General features: G+C 45.5%; 2 protein-coding genes across 8 annotated transcripts in view; one reads left to right on the top strand and one right to left on the bottom strand.

Annotated features, from left to right (window-relative positions):
* pip5k1cb (phosphatidylinositol-4-phosphate 5-kinase, type I, gamma b) overlaps positions 1 to 14994 on the top strand; it is a 17926-nt gene extending 2932 nt beyond the window's left edge. For 2 of the 7 annotated variants that reach the window (XM_031559889.2, XM_031559888.2), the window contains exons 3-19: positions 166 to 258; positions 1249 to 1379; positions 1596 to 1713; positions 3072 to 3224; positions 4123 to 4422; positions 5291 to 5481; positions 5763 to 5846; positions 6371 to 6419; positions 7328 to 7412; positions 7516 to 7677; positions 7838 to 7964; positions 8275 to 8310; positions 8612 to 8824; positions 10599 to 10872; positions 12254 to 12328; positions 13095 to 13184; positions 14547 to 14994. In XM_031559889.2, the coding sequence (XP_031415749.1) occupies positions 166 to 258; positions 1249 to 1379; positions 1596 to 1713; positions 3072 to 3224; positions 4123 to 4422; positions 5291 to 5481; positions 5763 to 5846; positions 6371 to 6419; positions 7328 to 7412; positions 7516 to 7677; positions 7838 to 7964; positions 8275 to 8310; positions 8612 to 8824; positions 10599 to 10872; positions 12254 to 12328; positions 13095 to 13184; positions 14547 to 14549 (2184 nt within the window). In that variant the 3' untranslated portion in view covers positions 14550 to 14994. Of the gene's footprint in view, positions 1 to 165; positions 259 to 1248; positions 1380 to 1595; positions 1714 to 3071; positions 3225 to 4122; positions 4423 to 5290; positions 5482 to 5762; positions 5847 to 6370; positions 6420 to 7327; positions 7413 to 7515; positions 7678 to 7837; positions 7965 to 8274; positions 8311 to 8611; positions 8825 to 10598; positions 10873 to 11218; positions 11266 to 12253; positions 12329 to 13094; positions 13185 to 14546 lie in introns of all 7 variants that reach the window. The other 5 variants (XM_031559890.2, XM_031559891.2, XM_031559892.2 and 2 more) reach the window with 5 other exon arrangements.
* LOC105903910 (rho GTPase-activating protein 45) overlaps positions 14621 to 15000 on the bottom strand; it is a 16495-nt gene continuing 16115 nt past the window's right edge. The window contains exons 19-20 of the mRNA XM_031560317.2: positions 14887 to 14917; positions 14621 to 14682 (exon numbers count right to left, since the gene is read on the bottom strand). Of these exons, the coding sequence (XP_031416177.1) occupies positions 14621 to 14682; positions 14887 to 14917 (93 nt within the window). The remainder of the gene's footprint in view (positions 14683 to 14886; positions 14918 to 15000) is intronic.

Genomic DNA, 15000 nt, shown 5'->3' with positions numbered 1-15000 from the left:
TCTCTCTTTAATATAAAAGTACTTTCATTTTAAAACCTGTAATAATTCATAAACACCTTACTGAAAACCGAAATCTCCTTTCCTCAAGCTTTTGTTTAGTAAATTACCTGTAAAATAACCATTGAATCCATGTCCTTATTTAATCCATCTCTCTGTGTGTCTTAGATGCCGTCATCATCCTTCTATCCTGGCTCAGGGCCTGATAAGAAGATTGGCCACAGAAGAGTGGATTCCTCAGGAGAGACCACCTACAAGAAGGTGTGTAGGCCTCCTAAAACAGCAGGAGAGAGAGAGAGTGACTACCCTTCCCATGCTGACCTGATCTGAAGGCTCCCAGAGGGCCCTGTGGTCCACCAGAGAACTTCTCTTGCTGTGAGCAGTCCTCAAGTGTGAGGTGTTACCCATGCTCTTGCTGGGAGCAGTCCTCAAGTGTGAGGTGTAACCCATGTCACAGTCCTCAAGTGTGAGGTGTAAAGGCTTTTTTATACTTTTTTTATACTACGTTACTGCATGGTTACGCAGTTGCATCGAGGGACTCGTTTTCATTCATGGTTCTCCCACAGTTGTGGGTGTAGTAAATTACGTCTGAGGGGATTTGCAAGTTGTCTGTGCCAGCTATCTAATGTTAGCATGCTACTACCCACAAGGTAAACAGCGAAGAAAACTTGTTTGTTTGACTCTTTTTTGCTTAGATTTTTTTAAAGTTACCGAGAAATAGACACTGCTCAATGCAATTATTGTAACTGAAAAATACGTCTGAAGGGATTTGTGAGGTGTCTGAGCCAGCTTTCTAATGTCAGCATGCTACTGCCCACGAGGTAAAGATGGATTTATGCCAATCACAGCCTTGCGGGCTGCGTATGGCTTGCGTAGCTTTTGTCGGATAGTTAAAAAAAATTGGGAGACGCACGCAAGCACACAAGAGGGGGTACGTAACTACACAAGTCTTGCGTGTCTTGCGTGCCTGCGTAAAAGCCAACCATAAATTGGGCTTAACCCATGTCACAGTTCCCATATGGACGTGTAGAGCCTTTCACAAATCATGTTGCTACAGTGTAGTCCCTGAATTAATTAATTAGTTGACTTCAGGGTCAGTCATAGCAGTTGTAGTGCATTTGTTGTCATACTACATCTTTATAGACAACTGAGATTTGAAGCCCTGAAGAGTCCATCAACAAGTTTCCCTCAGTCTTCACCATTGCATTCTCAAGGCTCAGTCAGTCAGAGCTATTGTTGTTCTATCTGCAGACCCCATCCTCTGCCCTGAAAGGTGCCATCCAGCTTGGCATCGGCTACACGGTGGGCAACCTGAGCTCCAAGCCTGAGAGAGATGTGCTCATGCAGGACTTTTATGTGGTGGAGAGCATCTTCTTTCCAAGGTTTGTGTGTGTGTGTGTGTGTGTGTGTGTGTGTGTGTGTGTGTGTGTGTGTGTGTGTGTGTGTGTGTGTGTGTGTGTGTGTGTGTGTGTGTGTGTGTGTGTGTGTGTATCTGTATGTACAGTATCTGTGATTATGTGCACAAAATAAAATATTTGTGTATTTGTAATATTCTCTCTCTCTCTCTCTCTCTCTCTCTCTCTCTCATGCTCCTCTAGTGAGGGCAGCAATCTGACCCCAGCCCATCATTTCCCAGACTTCCGGTTCAAGACCTATGCCCCTGTGGCATTCCGCTACTTCCGTGAACTCTTCAACATTCGCCCTGATGACTACCTGGTTAGACAAATCTAAACTTAACCCTTACCTTCACAATTCCCTCCAAGTCCTCTCCAGCCCCTGAACCTGAGGTAGTACAGACTGAAGAAACACCACTGTAATACTAAGGGTAGAGAGATGGGATACAGGATAGAGAAAAGGATGACCTTTTGTAGAAATAAGAGAGGGTGGGCATCCTGTGGAATGTTGTATATCTGGGCACTGTGAAAGCTTGGCTCGATGGAGTGCAGAGAGAGAGAGAGAGAGAGAGAGAGTTGGCATCTGGCGTGGCAGAGAGGGCTAGCATGTTGCCTCTCTGTAGGATGCAGGGTGGGTATGCATGTGGGAGTGAGGCAGTCTGGGAATGACTCAGAGAGTGTGTGTGTGTGTGTGTGTGTTTGTTTGTGTGTGTATGTATATGTGCATCAGTTCACTCACGGGTTCATTAATTTGTTTGTGGGTTGGTGAGCACACATGGATGTCTGGATGTCTGTGCACGCTGCAGGATGGCCAGTTAAGATGGGCTACGAAGGGTTCTCCTGTCTGTAGAGAGGCTGTCCAGCACTGATTTCATGTGATGGAGCAGGAATGTAGTTTTGGAGATGACTAGACAGTTGCTAGTTTCACTCAGCAGCGAATGAAATATGTGTTGACATTTGTGGCGTATCTCTTCTGAACACAATCATTCAGACAATCTGAACATATGTGTGAGCTGTAGGTGTGTTTAAACTGTAAAGTTGTGACTTATATTCATTAATGAATGTTGCTGGTGCTGACTCTGTTTAACGGTGACAGTTAATGTCTGGATATAACTGTAAGTCTCAGTTACTGTATAAGAGTTCTTTTTTTTAGTGTATTTGTTTGATTGTGCAGAGCTGCTGGCAGGCACACCTCAGACAGTGAGAGCACATGCCTCTCTTCTAAGCCCACACACACTCTACCTGGGCCAGATGGAGATTAAGGCACTAATACTTTTTAAGCTGCGGGCTGAAAAAGGCAGACTCTCCTATTCAATTTAGACACCGTTGTGTTCTCTGTGCATGTGTGTGTGTGTGTGTGTTTTTTTTTTCTGTGTGTGCATATGTGTGTGTGTGTGAGTGTGTGTGTGTGTGTGTGTGTGTGTGTGTTTCTGTGTGTGTGCATGTGTGTGTTTGTGTGTGTGTGTGCGTGTTTGTGTGTGTGGTATATTTGTGTAAATGCCATCTGTGGTGATGGTAGGACCTGTAGTAGGGAATCATAGGATATTCATTTGTGAAAAATCATCAGGAGTGATACTGATATTGAATTGTGCACAATGAAATGACTGGATTGCTTTTCATGATTGGTAATATAATAATTTTTCTATGTTTGTCTGTGTGACTATACTACTCTACTTTCAGTACTCTCTGTGCAATGAGCCTCTGATCGAGCTCTCTAACCCTGGTGCCAGCGGCTCCATCTTCTATGTCACCAGGGACGATGAGTTCATCATCAAAACAGTCAATGCTAAAGAAGCTGAGTTTCTGCAGAAGCTGCTGCCTGGATATTACATGGTACATACACACCCCCCCTCTCTCTCTCTCTCTCTCTCTCTCTCACTCTCTCTCTCGCTCTCTCTCTCTCTCTCTCTCTCTCTCTGTCTCTCTCTCTCTCTCTCTCTCTCTCTCTCATCCAAAAGGGATGACGTCTGAAAATATGGATGTGGTCACTGAGGTCTGTCTCCTCCTCTGTGATGCCTTTTGCAGCAGGTTTTTCATCATCAGTCACATACTACAAGGGGCACTAATGGTCAGATTATTATTCCTCCAAGCACGGACCATCACTAGAGTGTGCGTTTGTTCATGCTGTGTTTGTTTGTTTGGCATAAAGCAATTGAAGTGATGGCAGCAGAGTACTAATACAGAGTGCAATGTTGCAGGTGTAACACGCTCAGGAGCGGTCTGTCAGGCACTGCTAATGGGAGGCGTCAGGGTTTGGGTAACTAGTGAGGAAGGCTTGGGCAATTACCAGAGGACTCTTCACATGAGTTCCTGTGAGAGAATGTGTGTGTGCGGGAGGGAGACAGAGAGAGGCTCTAAATGAGGCCTGTCCGCTGATCTGACCTCAGCTAGCCCCGCCGTTAGCGAGGCTTAGAGCCAAGAGTGTGTGCTTCAGGAAGCACTGGCACTGACATGTGACACACACATGACTGGGAGGCTTAAGACACCAGAGGTGACTCTCCCTCCAAGCAGGGAGGGGTACTGTAGGACAGTAACAGCTAATCGTATTCACCAAAAAAATTTAATTAGAGAAAGAGAATGTGAAGTCGACCTGAAGATGTTTTTTTTCTGGGTTGAATTTGAGTGCAATTACAGTTCTTTGACTCTCTTAACTGGTTTCAAATATTGCATTTATGTTTTTGTGTGGAAATTGTAATTCTCATTCCTCAAATTCCTTTTTGGGGCCCCCTAGAACTTGAACCAGAACCCTCGCACGCTGCTGCCCAAGTTCTTCGGCCTGTACTGCGTGCAGTCCGGTGGGAAGAACATCCGGATTGTGGTAATGAACAACGCCCTGCCTCGCGTGTTCCGTATGCACTACAAGTTTGACCTCAAGGGATCCACCTACAAGCGGCGGGCTTCCAAAAAGGAGCGTGAGAAATCCAGCCCCACCTTTAAAGATCTGGACTTCATGCAGGAGGTCGCAGATGGCCTCATACTTGACACAGTCATGTACAACGCCCTGGTGAAGACTCTACAGAGGGACTGCCTGGTAAGCAATAGTTTCGTCACCATAGTTTCTGCTTGCTGGTTTCTTGTTGGCTTATTAAAGGAGCTATAAGTAATAAGCTGACTTTACATTACATGCACTTTACATGATCGCTCATGACTTAGCTGACTTTACATTACATGCACTTTACATGATCGCTCATGACTTAGCTGACTTTACATTACATGCACTTTACATGATCGCTGTCTTGAAAATCGAGAAATCATTTCTTGATCTCTCCTGAGCTCTGTGATGAAAATGAGACTGAAAGCTAAACATGGCCAGGATGTGTTAGCCAATTATAAAACTTCCAAAGAGAGTGCATCCCTAACTGTGCATACCACATACTGAATGGAGGCATACCATGGTTACTATGGTTAAGTCTGGTGAGAATCAGCAGGAGATGCTAACATTCCCTCCAGCAGTTTTAATAGTCGCTGAGAAAGATTGGACCCCCCCTAGTTACAGGAACTTTTCTGGTCTCTGCATCCTTTCATCATCACCCCGACACGCAGTGGTGCTTCTAATTCACATTCACAAAATCTGTTGCCAATGGTAACGGCCACTCATTTTTTGCCGCTGTCAATATAAAGAAATATCAGACCTTCAAACATTGGAATAGCATAATTTCAATGCAACTTTTTGCCACATTCTGAGGAGCCGTATAATAAAAACATTTTAGTTCCCATCTGAGGGCAAAAATGAAGTGTATTACTAATTTACATCCTTTCTGCAGATTGTATTTAGGTCACAGAGACAGCGTTTGGATGTTTCAGATTCTTCTTGACATCAGCCTTCACAGGCACAGTCCCTGTGGCAGTGCTCTAAGCTTGTGTGTCTGATGTCTTGTGTGTGGTTTGCTGTGCTGCAGGTGCTGGAGAGCTTTAAGATCATGGACTACAGCCTGCTGCTGGGGGTGCACAACCTGGACCAGGCCGAGCGGGAGCAGCAGATGGAGGGCTCGCAGGGCAGCGGGGACGAGAAGAGGCCCGCGCCACAGCGCGCCCTCTACTCCACCGCCATGGAGTCCATCCAGGGAGGGGCCATCGACACCGAAGACACGTGAGTCAGCCAGGGAGGTCTGGACCAGGGAGGAGGACTGGACCAGGGAGGAGGACTGGGACAGCTTTATCAGAACGTTGATGAAAAATTCTATTTACATAACGACAACCTAACTCAGACTACATCTATACTCTTTATTTTTGGAAGAATATTATTCCATTTTTCATTTAATGATACATTGCCTATGTATGTAATTCACGTCCATTGGTATGATCCAGGGAGATTGTGTGTACAAATAACACACAGACATCTCTCACTCTCTCTCTTCTGTCTGTCTGTAGGATGGGTGGAATACCTGCTGTGAGTGGGAAAGGAGAAAGACTCCTCCTCTTCATTGGCATCATTGACATTCTGCAGTCATACAGGTATTCTACAAAACACAGATCATACAGCAAATCTCCCCCATTTGACAATACAATAACGCATGTATCTTCAGAGAGGTAATGTCTACTAGTTCTGGTAGAGTATAATCACACATTAATCGTCTGCTGTCGATGTTCCCAATTGTAAGCAGTATGCCACTTTATGCAATCTGTTAGAAATAGAACATTATGGCAATTAAACTGTCCTGAAGCACTTTGGTAAGCTCTTGTACAATAGCCAGAAAGATTTCATTGTTGTTTGCTTGACCCCTTCAATCTGCAAGAATTATTCAATAGATAATGGATAGATAGATAGATAGATAGATAGATTCACTAGATAATGGATAGATAGATAGACAGATAGATAGATAGATATATTCACTAGATAATGGATAGATAGATAGATAGATAGATAGATAATGGCCAGATCCAGCTTGTGTAGAGTGTGGTATAGGCTTCGTCTGGACTTGTTTTGTGCTGGAGGGGAGGCTGCGTGTAAGCTGACACTGAGCTTGTCTGTCTCACAGGCTCGTCAAGAAGCTGGAGCACACATGGAAAGCGCTGGTCCATGACGGGGTGAGTCTGTGTGCACAACAACCTCATGCCCGTCTGTCCTTTTTTAATGCATCATATTACATAAGGAGTGGCATCAGAGTCCCATCACTTATGCATAGACTGCATTGAGCCTCCCAAGGGAAGTATGAGGATAATTAAGGGGAACGAAGTCTGGCACAAATAGCACAGTGAATCTGGGACAACAGGTTAAACCTTCAACATGTAAGAACATATCGTGGATTCACATTATGAAACGGGTAAACTATCCCCTGTGCTGTGTTTGGGACACCAGAGATTCCCATATGAAAATAACAATTCTGGCCTCAACAGAGAATCCCATATGAAAATAACAATTCTGGCCTCAACAGGAGCAAGCCACTGTATCTCCCTTAAGCAAATGATTGCTTAGCAGTGGCTCATTTCCTGTTAGAGGACACAGAGGAACAGGTCTATTGATGCAGGGTGTGTCGGATACTGGGTGTCTTTCTCCAGGGGGCAAAGGAGCGAAAGAACAAGGGGAGTAAATAATTTACTGCAGGGCACCATCTGTCTGGCCCGTTGCACTGCACTGCACCCTGTTGGGTAATGTCACTCTCCTGGCCTTATGTTTGCACTCATGAGAGAGCAGAGCACCTCCAGACTCCAGCTCACTGTCCAGAGAGAGAGAGGAGCTCCAGACTCCAGCTCACTGTCCAGAGAGAGAGAGGAGCTCCAGACTCCAGCTCACTGTCCAGAGAGAGAGGAGCACCTCCAGACTCCAGCTCACTGTCCAAAGAGTCCACGCTCCTCTGTGGTGTTTCCATGACTGACCCTTGACCATGTCTGAGCGTTGTTTTGTTTGTTTTTTAAACCTTTTCACCCCTCTCACCCCTCCCCTCTCTCTCTCTTTTCCTGGTTCTCCCTGTGCTCTTCTTTTTTACCTGTCTTAGGATACAGTGTCAGTTCACAGGCCCAGCTTCTATGCCGAGAGGTTTTTGAAGTTCATGAACAATAATGTGTTCAAGAAGAGTTCTTGTGAGTACCAAATGCATGTGTCCTTAGCTAGCTAGTTTTCACAACCTTTACAGGAAATGTTTAAACTCTCTAACACACTCTGTCCCTGTCCCTGACCATCCAGCTCTGAAGTCCTCCCCCTCCAAGAGGGGGCGTGGGTCACTGGCTGTGCCCAAATACACTGGCCCTGGGGCTGCCTGGTCGGCTAGCCAGCTCCCCTCTGAGAGAGATGAGCTAATCTATGACCTGAGAGGGGCTCGCAGTTTCCCTGCGCTGGAAGATGAGGGTGAGTACTGACCAAAGGTTATACCCTAGAGGTGGTGAAACAGTCTTAGTAACAGTCAGAGTGTGTTTGCAAAAACTCTTAATAATGACACGGCTCCTCTTTGAAATGATTGCATCAAAAGCAAGATGTGGTTGACATTTGCTTGTCTTGTTGCTCACAGGGAAAGGCACCCCTCCGCTGTTTGAGGAGGCCACTACAGCCTCCATTGCCACCACCCTCTCCTCCAACAACTCCATCTCCATTCCCGAGCGCTCGCCCTCAGACACCGCAGAGCACCCACGCTACAGGTACTGTCACTGCTGCATGCAGAGGATGCCCCAAACCTCTTCAGCTGTTGTGTAGGATGCTGTTGTGTAGGATGCTGTTGTGTAGGATGCTTGTAGGGCCTACAGAGAGCTGCTTTTCCCATGGAGTCCTTAGGCCGTACACACAGCAGAGCCCCACATCCACAGTCTACTGTGCGTGTCCGAGTGCCTGAGTAACCGCCCCTGCATGCCCAATGCCAGTGCTCTGCCCCGCCCCGCTCTGCTCTAGTTCCCTGCTCCCCCCCAGGGCTCCCCTCACTCACCTGCATGCCTCTTCTGCTTTATCACACAGGAGGCAGGCACAGTCACTGAGAGACTCAGAGGTCAGGTGAGCAGCGCCCAACCCAGCATGCCTGGAGAAAGTAGCACAGCGATATCGTGTGCAAAAGCACCACGTTTTTAATGGAAACGTGTCCCATACGTATATCACAAAGCAGCACAAAGTGATAAATAGTTCAAATGGATTCAAATAGATTAAATCGATTAGACTGTAGGTTAGAGGACTTTTAGATCTAATATCCATGAATGAGAATTCTTGTCATTCATAGAAAGTGTAATGCAAATAATCTGTGTGTGTGTGTGTGTGTGCTTGTGCTTGTGCGTGTGTGTATGTTTGTGTGCATTCTCAGATCTAAAGAAGTGGTGGACATTCACGAAGCAGATAAGCAGACCATCACTGTGCATGTAGAAGTGAAGCGAGAGACAGAGGAGGTGGTAGATCAAGAGAGATGTCCAGAGGAAAAGAAAGAAGGAGGAGAAGAAAAAGAAGAGAAAGTGAAGGCGGAGAGTAAAGTGGAGACAGAGCCTGCTGCTGAGCCCACACAACCTTCCTTAGAGAGCAGGTACACACCCACACACACACACACACACACACACACACACACACACACACACACACACACACACACACACACACACACACACACACACACACACACACACACCCACACACACACACACACACACACACACACACCAGCCCAAGCTCAGATTCTTTCATCATCAAGTAAATCCAAGTTCAAGAAGATTCATATCTGGCTACAATCTAAGAAATCTACAATAAGTGTACAGGACTATAGATAGTATTGGATGCAGTTGTAGTTCACCCAATAACAGTAGCTTGACTCAAACTAAAATACATACTGTATATACACACACATTAATCAAAGCTGAGAGGAAGCAGGACTTTACCAGTTGGTTTTAATTTGCCTCTTATCAGGGAGTCCACTAAGATAAGGTTACGTACTTCGACACATTGCTGTGGCTTATTTTATGCCTCAAAATATCTCACACCACTGAGGTACCAAACTGAACTGAAACTCTAAAATAGAAAATATTTTTTTTGCCACCTGAATACTCTTCCACACAGCCATGATGTGTCAGCCTTCATTTAAATAATGTTGCTCCATTTCACAGAACCCCAGAGCAAGTTGAAACTTCCACTGCCCTGCTTTATTTCTGGGTTATTTGCCTACCTATATTTCTGTAGCAAGATCGTGGTCATATCTGGAGCACATGAGAGCTGCTGTGAAAGCTCTGCTCCACGTAAGGACATGGTGTCCCAGAATGAGAGGAGTGAAAATGGGCCTCCGAGTCGTCCCTGTGGGAGACGGCAGTCACTTGGCATCGGGTTCTTTTCCAAAATGGCTGCTGTAGTAAGCGCCGGCAGCAACTGGCTTGGCCACCCTTTCCACCCTGTTGAGGGCAGTGAGGCAGGTAGACCCACTAATCCTGATTATGGGGGTTAATCACTGTAAGCCCTGTCAGGTACCCCCCCTTCCCCATCCACTGGTGTTGACTTTAATAGTGATGACACTTCACATTAAAGTTTTAGCAGTGGCTATCTCATTAGCCATTGCTATAGGGGTACCAGTGCAGGTCTTCATGCAGTGCAAAAGTCAACATGTTTGTGTAAATCATGTAAGACATATGAGCTTAATCAAAGCCAATATATTCGAAGTGGATATGCACATTAGAGTGCATATCTGTATCAATACCACAGACTGTGGTTAATTTGCATTTGAATGTGCTAATGTAGTTAGAAGCAGTTTACCCCCATGTTTGCTTGCGGTTGTTTTGAACTGAGCATACTTCCTATCTTCCTGCATTAAAGACTGCCAGCCATTCCTTGTTAATGAGGCTCTGGGAAAGTCTGCAGTAAATCTACCTGGCTTGTGTGCAGCGCTCTGGGCTACAGTAGTGAGCCACAGGCGGGTTTTAGACAGTGGCTCTGTGGGGTTTATAAGTGTGAGACTGACAGCAGAAGGAATTAGCCATCTGGCCACAGCATCTCTCCAAAGTCACCTCTCCTGCTGGGGGGGAAAAGGATCAGATACCTCAGATACTTGCAGACAGTGAGGTGGCTATACTTACAGTTGTCACAGGACAATCTCACACAGACACCTGCAGACAGTGAGGTGGCTATTTTTGAAGTTGTCACAGGACACTCTCTCGCACTGTCAGGATTCGACTGTCCAAAACCCTCTAAGTTCAGTAAAGGTTGAGGTTGACTATGTTTTGAGAGATGCCATTTTGGTCTGTCAGTTTTTTTCCTTCATCCTTTCTTCTATTTCCTTACCCTCCACCCTCCTCTCCTCTCCCGTCTCCCCCACACAGTGAAGTGGCTGAGTCTGAGATTCAAGAGGCAGTTATTTCTGAGGATGATACCCCACAGCCTGCCGATTGCACTGTAGCCTCTGTTGTCCATGAGGCTCCAGTCACCCAGGAGATGGCTGCACAGATCCAGCCACTGGCCTCGTCTGCAGCCCCAGTGCATGCTGTGCCTCCCAGGCCTCGGGGTGCAGTGGACGTGGATGCAGTGAGCCAGCTGTCCGAGTCAGCCAGCCGTGGCTCACTGGAGGATGAAGTGCCAGTCACAGACATCTACTTTGTAAGTGTGTATGTGTAGAGCAACTCAACACAGTCCACCCTAACAATAACCTTAATAACCTTGTAGAGAGGCCATATCTCAGCTGTGTGCATTCGTTCATTTTTAGATTTCAATGGACCCCTCACACACGTTTAGATTGACTTTTCTCAAGTTTTTCCACATAAATTACACTTAATGTAATTGCCATGCCTAATATCACTTTTCATCATTTGATTATATATGGCTGTTTGACCACAGGAAATATAAAATGTATGAAATGTATTCGATAAGTTAGAACACGGTATGTGAGTTAGACATGGAGTGTGCTGAGTGATGCAGATTGATAATGACCATGGACGTTCTGCAGAGATACAATCAAGACGACTTGGTGGAACTTTGAGGGTGCTCAAACAGGTCTGTGTGTGTGTGTGTGTGTGTGTGTGTGTGTGTGTGTGTGTGTGTGTGTGTGTGTGTGTGTGTGTGTGTGTGTGGTACTCTGGCATGCTTTCCCTAGCTTCACATCTGCAGAGGAGTGACTCATCACTTTCCCTCTGTCTTCTCTCTCTCTCTCTCTCTCTCTCTCTCTCTCTCTCTCTCTCACTCCTTCTCTCTCTCTCTCTCACTCCTTCTCTGTCCCACTCTCTCTCCTCCAAATGGTTCTCTCTTTTGCATGCTCAGTGAGGAACATTTGTCCATAGAGATGAGACTTGACTAAGCTTTTCCATAGAACTGCATGGGCTTGAGGTGCAATAAAAGCGAGGCATGGTTTGCGTTTTTTTTTTGTTAGACTACAGTATCTGCTAGATCATTGCTCTTCCTTAGTCCTGGTCAGAAAAATGGCAGCCACTTATTGTGCTCTTAAGGTCACACACACACTTTTGTTGAATGAAATGGCTCATATAACCAGGAGTCACTGAGGCCGTTGAGAAGGCAGAGAGTGGAGAGTTGGAGAGAGATGGAGGGCTGCAGTGCTGGCTGTCCTGCCAGAGATTCGAGTTTGCTCCATTTACACGATAATCCTGCCCTGGCTCCCCCCTCTTTACTGTCAAACCAATCCACAAACACATTCATGTATTTAGTCCGACTTTTGATCTTTTTTATTCACCCATTCTCACATGTTTTGTCTGCTGATTGTCTGTTTTGTCAGTGGTTTATGTCTATGCTCTATTTACACTCATGCTTTTTCCTTCTTGCTCTCATGTTCATATTTTGTTTTTGAAACTGTATCCCATCTTTCCAACACTCTGTTACATCGGTAACCTTTCCATTTTTTGGTTTCTCTTCTTTGTTCGTCTCCCCTCCCTTGATCTTCTCTCCTTACTGTGTGTGTGTGTGTGTGTGTGTGTGTGTGTGTGTGTGTGTGTGTGTGTGTGTGTGTGTGTGTGTGTGTGTGTTCTGTCAGTATGCTGATGGGAGGTATTGGGTGTACTCTCCTGTTTTGCAACGCCGTAAAGTCAACTCCAGCTCTAGCAGTTTTGTAAGTACAGCAGGCTAGTTTGTCCCATTAGGTTTTCCACCCCTCTAGCTCCTGTGTTCTTGCCGTGAGAGACCCTTTATAGGTCACTTGGTTTTTGTATGTGCTTTGTCACCGTATCCTGTTTGAGCGCTAAAAGCAGTCATCCAAAAAGTTTCAGTTGCAGTCGGTGGCTTGATATGACAGTACCATGTCAGGAGTCACCAAATGATAATTATTTTGATGATCCTGATGAAGTGAGATTGACGTTGTGAGAGTTTTGATATTTTGTTATTGAAATCTAATATTTTTGATAGCAATTGAGTTTGTTGTGGGTTTTCTTCTTATCTAGTTGTTACAAAGGTCTGGTCTTTTATGAATGTCTCACACTCAAGTCTCATGAGACATTGTGAGTTAATCGTGGGCCTTTTCCCTGGGCATCATTTATTTTTGCTGTAGTAAAGAGAAGTAAAAAGACATCTTACACGTGTGTGCCTACTTTGGTTCTGCTTGCTTCAGTATCCTTCCTAATACGGATATTAAAAGGAAAATCTTCTTCCTTTCCAGCACTAGCTTAGACTAAGATCTTTTCAAGGAATATCAGTAATGAATTAGGGTGACTGGAACCTCAAAACAACCATTTCATTCTTTTCCTCTTTAACCTATTTTTCATCTCCTCTCTCTTTCCCCCTCTCTCTTCTCTTGGCTGCGGCGTGGCCTGTGCATCTGTCTGTGCACCTGTGCCTCTGTGTGTGTCTCTGTGGCGCCCCCTGGTGGTGTATTGGTTTAGCAGCAGCCTACAGAGGATAGGAATTGGGTGTACTCCCCTCTGCACTACGGCTCAGAGTCTCAGCCTGTCTCAGATGGCGAGAACGAGACAGTAAGTGCCTGAGTACAACTCCAGCCCGCCCCCTGCCCACCTCCACTCATCCTCCCCAGATACATTAAACCCCTTAAAACACCCATACTACAGGCACCCCTCTAGAAAAGATCTCAGATTCATCCATTTCTCTCTTTTTTTACTTACTTACTAGTTTATTAGTTACTTTTCTAGTTTCCCTGTTTTTTATTTCCTATTTTTATTTGTGTACTAGCATATGCATTCACTCACCCTTTCATGGGACACCAGTTCCCACATACGTACCTTCAATCCTTGTGGACTTGGATAATTCCTCTGAAAATCTGACACTTAACAGCAGGTGCCACAGTATCTGTAAGGTCTTCAGTAAAGCCCCAGTATCTGTAAGGTCTTCAGTAAAGCCCCAGTATGTGTAAGGTCTTCAGTAAAGCCCCAGTATCTGTAAGGTCTTCAGTAAAGCCCCAGTATGTGTAAGGTCTTCAGTAAAGCCCCAGTACCTGTAAGGTCTTCAGTAAAGCCCCAGATGTGGGCACAGGGCATGTTATGAGGTGTGCTGGCAGAGGGAACTGGGCTATCAGCATGTTGCATGGACACAGTTGCCTGGCTTAAGAGCTAGACTAATGTTTACATGAAGTGGATGAGTAAATATTTCAATTATAGTCCTGTGTACATACAGTCAAGCCTTCAATCCCAGTCATGATCTATTGCAGAAGGTATCACACTACCTCACTCCACACGATTTGTCTTGTCAAGTAGTTGAGCCATCTAAATGCTTACACAACCATTTATTTGGTGAATAGCCTGACCGATATCACCCTGGACCCCATTTTAGTTTTCTCAAGCTTTGTTGGACTGAGACATTTCTTGGACCAGTGCAGTCTTGTTCATCATCTCTTGGTTGGATACATTTGGATGGCTGTTTGGGTATTGGTGTGCGTGTAAATGCAGTCAGTGTTCATCATCTGTATGGAAGCCTGGAGTACAGTGTCAGCCAACACCATCTCATTATCTCTCCCAGACTGCACTCAGCAGGTGATGTGTACTCACAGAGAGACAAACAAGAGGAGGAGAAAGCAAATGCACAGCTTTTTAATCATTCAGTCATTGCACAGCTCTGCACGATGCTACAGTTTGACCCCCGCGGGATGTTGCCATGCGTATCATGATTCTTAACAAGTCTGTGGGCAGTGGAGACTACAGCTAGATTGGGCATGTGAATTAAGTGTTCTTTGGGTTGTAGTGCGCTTATGCTTGTCTTTGCACTGGATATAACATTCTGATATAACCTCTTATCTGTTGTCTCCTCTTTAATTTATTGACTTCTTTAAATTTGTCTGTGCTTCTCTCTCTCTCTCTCTCTCTCTCTCCCCTCTTACTCTACAGTAAATCTCTATGCAGTCCTTTATGATGAGATGGAAAACAGAAGAGCTCGGTTTGTGGTTTTGCAGGCTCTGTGTCTACAGGCAGAAGTGGTCGGTCACCTCCCAGATGTCCTGCAGGATGACGCGTGCTTTATAGGCTGTGATGGTTGGGGACACATATCAACAAAAACAACACAACAAAAAGCAAACAAAGCAAACTCCCAATTCCAGGAGAAAAAGACCAGAGACACTGGCCTCTCCCCCTGAACATCCCCTTACCCCTCCTTACTCCAGTTCCTGAGGTACTCCCTAGAGGCTCTTGAAGCCAAGAATATGTGTGATGTGCATGTTTGATCCCCTACCCTCGACTTTGTCTGTGAAGAGGACATGGTGCTATTAGCGCCCCAATACAGCCATCATTAACCTTTCCAGAGAAAGACTGAGGCCATATTGACTGGACTTTAGCAGGCATGCAG

This window comes from Clupea harengus, chromosome 22 (genome assembly GCF_900700415.2).
Source record: "Clupea harengus chromosome 22, Ch_v2.0.2, whole genome shotgun sequence".
Taxonomy (NCBI): Eukaryota; Metazoa; Chordata; class Actinopteri; order Clupeiformes; family Clupeidae; genus Clupea; species Clupea harengus.
Note: the sequence above shows the minus strand (reverse complement) of the source record. Positions and strands in the feature narration are given on the sequence as shown.